The following is a 4,824-nucleotide window of genomic DNA, read 5'->3' on the forward strand; positions in this document are numbered from 1 at the left end:
CCATAAAATCCATTGACCAAAATATTTTATTAACATTCCATTGACTACTTCAGATTAACAAATAATCCTCCTATCTTGACAAGAGGGCTTCTGAACATAACTTCTGACCACTGCTCTTGCAATCATACTTTTTGTGTTAAGAGACCTTGGCAAACTGATTCAATTTTAATTAGTTAGGAAAACATGTTTTCCATTCAAAGTAAAGAGACGCAGAAACGAGTAGCAAAAGAGAGTAACACCAATACTAATCATTATTGTTGACAATGAAATCAATTGTTCTAAATAGAAAGTGAAAGGTTAAAATATCATGAATCTTTTCTTCTTTTTTTTTCACATTTTTTACAAGGTTCTCTTAGGAACAAAGTGTGTTGAAGAAAATAAACATCAGTTGAAGATGTTGCTTACTTCCTTTCAACATTGATTCATTACATAAAAAAAAAAAAAAAAAAAAAAAAAAAAAAAAAAAAAAAAAAAAACAGAAACCAGAAAACATGTCAAAAGCTAAAGTTGATGGCTATTTCTTAAGAAGCACATGATAAGATGTTTTTCTTAGAATTCATACTATGGTGTGGCATAGTAGAGGATCTTTTATAGCACTTAGGCGGTGCCATAGTTTGAGATTCTGAAACATCTGCTACTAGACTTGAAGGGCAACCAATGCTATCTTCATCTTGCTTCTCAAGCTTTCTTTCTTCTTCTATGACTCTAAGAAACTCCTCGAGCGCGCTACACATCCACTCGTACCGGCTCAGACTAAATGCCTGCTTTATGTTTAACTGAGAACACAAAATATTAGACTTAGACTCAGATATAGCTGCTCTCTAATGTAGAAATACATTCTATTATGTAAACAATACAGAGAAATAGAAAGATGAAAACTTGTTAAGAAAACAAGACAGGTATAAAAAAAGAAAATCTCTCTGTCTTGAAACAGTTACCAAACACGACCTATGAATTTTCTTCATAACATTACACTTACCCATTGGCGACTGCGGTTATTTTGCTCCGGCCAAGTGTGAAGTTCTTCGGTAACCTCCATGGCAAACATGTATCCTTTACAACCACCTTCCGTGCAACATAAGTCAAGGTTGCTTTTGCTTCTGAATTCCCATATTCCCAGTGGAACTTGCTAAACATGAAATTAAAGTCAGCTAATTAGTCAAAGGAAATCAAAATCAATAGTAGACATCATCAGTTAATGCTTTCATGGATTAAATGTATAATTGTGTTAGTTAACTTAGTTTAATAGGTGTGCATAAACATACCATGAAGAACTATAAGTGAACAAGTTGAATGAGCAAGAAGGATATTGAACCTACTCTTAGAAGTCCTTTAACTCCTGCTTCCTCTAATGCTTCGCGGCACGCGGCTTCCGTAACAGTTTCATCATCCTCCCATCCACCCTGGAAAGTGATCAAGTGCTGATGAAGGGAATTGTTGCAGACATAGATAATATCTAATTCATTATCAAGTACCTTTGGAAATACAAGATCATCGCGTTTCGGCGAAGAAACCATGAGTACTTCTATCATTTCCTCTGTTTCGCCCGTTTGATCTGTGCTGTCCTTTATCCACCTATAGGGAATACACCTGTTGCAATGCAAAGGAAAGCTTAACCATCAGAATCTCTTGCAAATCTCACACAATTTCTTCTTCTCACAAGATATTGAAACTCTATAGAAAAGATAACAAAATTGTTCAAAATTTAATTTTTAAAATAGTTTTATACGTACATCTAATCATGTAACACTATATCAATAAAAATAACTATTTTTTACATTAATTACATGAATAGTCATCTAAAAAAACGAATGTACATAACTTTATAAAATACTTATTTTACACCGTCAATATATCAAAATTAAATTATTTTTTGTTATCAAATATTTTCGCATGTAAAATTACTTGACAAGCAAGGTGCAGTTGTTTTTGAGAATTTTGCCATCTGGACCTGTTATTATTATTGTGTAATATAATTGATTATTGATACATCAAACACATTCTTTCATTACATGATTTCATAATCATGGTTACTACCCTAGTTAAACCCTGCATATGCGCATGCCACGGTGGTGTTGTTACCGATAACTATGGAGAAAATTTCCTGGTTGATTTATAAAATGATATTGATATGGTGATATGATTATGGCCCACAAATTTGGAGTGTCATTATTATTTTTATTAAACGTTTAAGTCAATGACATGGCCCACTGTTCTGATGCATGATTGTCATGGAAACATCCGCATGAAATATTGAAATGTTTAATTAATTATCAAACACACAAGGCATAATCATGCAGAAACAGTTCTAAGATGTCCTCTTCCACACATACACTATAAAAAAAAACGGTTAACGGAGAAAAGTGTGTTAAATAAAAATTCGGAATCTTCGAAAATAGAAAATTTCTATCACAAATGTAATTTTTACCATCAACAATATTATTTGTACATTAAAATTAATCATAAATATATTTATATATATGTTATTTAATTTATTTTTAATATATATTTTATACTAATAACTGATTTTAATAATTAATTTTAGTGTACATCTAATATAATTATTTTACTATTTATAACTTTTAAAAACAAATTTGTTGCAATATAAGAACATGTTTATTTTATTTTAAAAAAATTGCTTCTTAATATATGCATATGACTATAAAAAATGTTATTTATCCTTTAAATTTTTAGCTTTTAATCAATTTTTTTATTTAAATAATATTATTTAATTAATTTAAATATTGACTTTTATAAAAAGTATTTATTTTTTATAAAAAATTATTTATTTTCTAATTTTTCTCTTCTAAAAATTGAATGATAGATTATTTTTAAAGAATATCTAGTTATATTGTATAACTATTTTGAGTTCTTCATGAAACGGGACATGGGATTTAAAAGGGATCAATTATAAATTATGCACTTAATTAATTGCATATTTTAGTTTCGTTAGTGATGATTTTGTCTGTGGAAGATCAAGTAGTGTTAATAATAATTGAGTTGACATACATTATTCACACAAGATGTCTACGAAATTTGGATTTAAAATATATTTCTCTGTAAGCAAAAAATTAATTAGGCATTTTGGCTTCTGTTCGTGATTAAGACTTGTATTAATTTAGTAGTATTGCAGGCACATAAGACAAAAGTAAAGACAGAGAAAGGAAAGAGAAAAGGAAACAACAAAGAAGGGAAATGGAAACCAAGCAAGAGAGAAGGTATAATAAAAGCAATAATATTTAAGAGAGAATAAAAAATAGCCGAAACGACTAAAAGTTATTTTATTTAATATTTATTAATTATTTTTAGAATAATTATATAATTTTAAATTTAATAAATATATCATTAAAAATATTATGTATATAAAATTATGGATATTATGTTATATAAGTAATTCTAAATATTATTTTTTTAACATAATACTTTATGGCTATTACAACTTATTCATTTTGGTCAATAGATGTTCAAAAATATAAAAATATTTTTTGTACTTTAAAAATGTTAGTAATATATTTGTGTATATAAATATATGTGTGGTTTTATATTTTTAATATATATTTGTATTTTAATATATATTTTATATTGATAACTGATTTTAGCGTACACATAGTATAATCGTTATAAATATTGGCAAAACAAAATAGTAATGAATTAATAAACTAAAAGAATTTGACTCTTAAATTTTAATGTATAATTTGTATAAAATAATTTTATTAATATATAAGAAAAGATTTATGTGTAGTTTTTTTTATGGGCTATATTATGTGTACACTAAAATCAACCATTAGTATAAATAAATATAAATACACTATAAAAATAAATTAAATCACACATATATTTATACACAAATACATTAATAACTGATTTTAATATAAAAATAATATTTTTTTAAATTAAATTTATCATTAAAAATTATTAAATTCTTATTTAGTCAAATTTATTAAATTATCTAACTATTTTCAAATACAAACTTCATACGAATTTAGAACACGACTATACCTAAATTTATACCTAATATATAACATCAACAAAAAAGAGTACGGTTTACATTGATAGTAGAAATATTAACGGATATAATTAAACGATTATCTAAAACTTTTAAGACTGATAGTGTATCACAATTATTTTATTTCTCATAAATTATTTTTCTATTCAATCCCAAAGGGTTGGCATTGAAGAGAAGGGTAAAAAAGAGATTTTGATAGAAGAGAAGACGAAGCTATGGCGTTGAAATGGAAGACTAACCCGGAGACAAGGCGCAAATTTCCTTCATAACGCTGTCTTTGTCGTCCTGTTCTTGCTGACAAACACGACATCGTTTCCAATTTCTACACAAACCAGAAAACAAGTCATGAAAGAAACGAAATTGGTAAAACTTTGTGTCTGAAAATGTTTTCAGGATCCTCATACATACCAAGGTCACGAGATCTTTACGAAGAATCTGAGGGATTGAAGAAGAAAAAGCTAAAGAAGAACCACAGTCCAAACTTTGATTTTCTTTCTTTTCTTTTTGTATGTTGTCGTTCTATTTTGGGTTAAACCTATTCAATTGTGTCAATAAAGGTTCTCTCTGTTGTTAAAATTTTCGTATGCTTCAACACTGAAACCAATCATAACGGTGTTTTGTTCTTCATGGGGCATGTGTTAGTGCCACCAAATGGCAGAACAAGGGTATGAAATTCTTGTTTCAGAAGAAGAAGGAAAAAAAGGAATTATAATTAGGCTTCGTCGGAAAACAGAGTCATAAAGAGAGAAGGGGATAAGAAGTTTCAGCGGGCTTCTGCAGCGGCATGTGTTTATATAGTAATAGCATCTCCTGCTTTT

General features: G+C 28.2%; 1 protein-coding gene across 2 annotated transcripts; it reads right to left on the reverse strand.

Moving 5' to 3' along the window:
• Positions 1-290: 290 nt before the first annotated feature.
• On the reverse strand, positions 291-4,773 carry LOC107494623 (nudix hydrolase 13, mitochondrial). 2 transcript variants are annotated; one of them, XM_021125048.2, is made up of 6 exons: positions 4,415-4,773; positions 4,246-4,328; positions 1,476-1,590; positions 1,320-1,403; positions 980-1,129; positions 291-776 (listed from the first exon to the last, which is right to left on the reverse strand). In XM_021125048.2, exons 2-6 carry the CDS (start codon positions 4,314-4,316, stop codon positions 522-524), a joined length of 675 nt encoding a protein of 224 aa, XP_020980707.1. In that variant the 5' UTR covers positions 4,317-4,328; positions 4,415-4,773; the 3' UTR covers positions 291-521. The 2 variants fall into 2 exon arrangements, with proteins under 2 accessions (XP_020980707.1, XP_052118698.1); XM_052262738.1 differs by having other exon boundaries at positions 980-1,125; positions 1,316-1,403.
• Positions 4,774-4,824: the final 51 nt, after the last annotated feature.

The sequence above is a fragment of the Arachis duranensis genome, chromosome 6, assembly GCF_000817695.3.
Source record: "Arachis duranensis cultivar V14167 chromosome 6, aradu.V14167.gnm2.J7QH, whole genome shotgun sequence".
NCBI classification, from domain to species: domain Eukaryota; kingdom Viridiplantae; phylum Streptophyta; class Magnoliopsida; order Fabales; family Fabaceae; genus Arachis; species Arachis duranensis.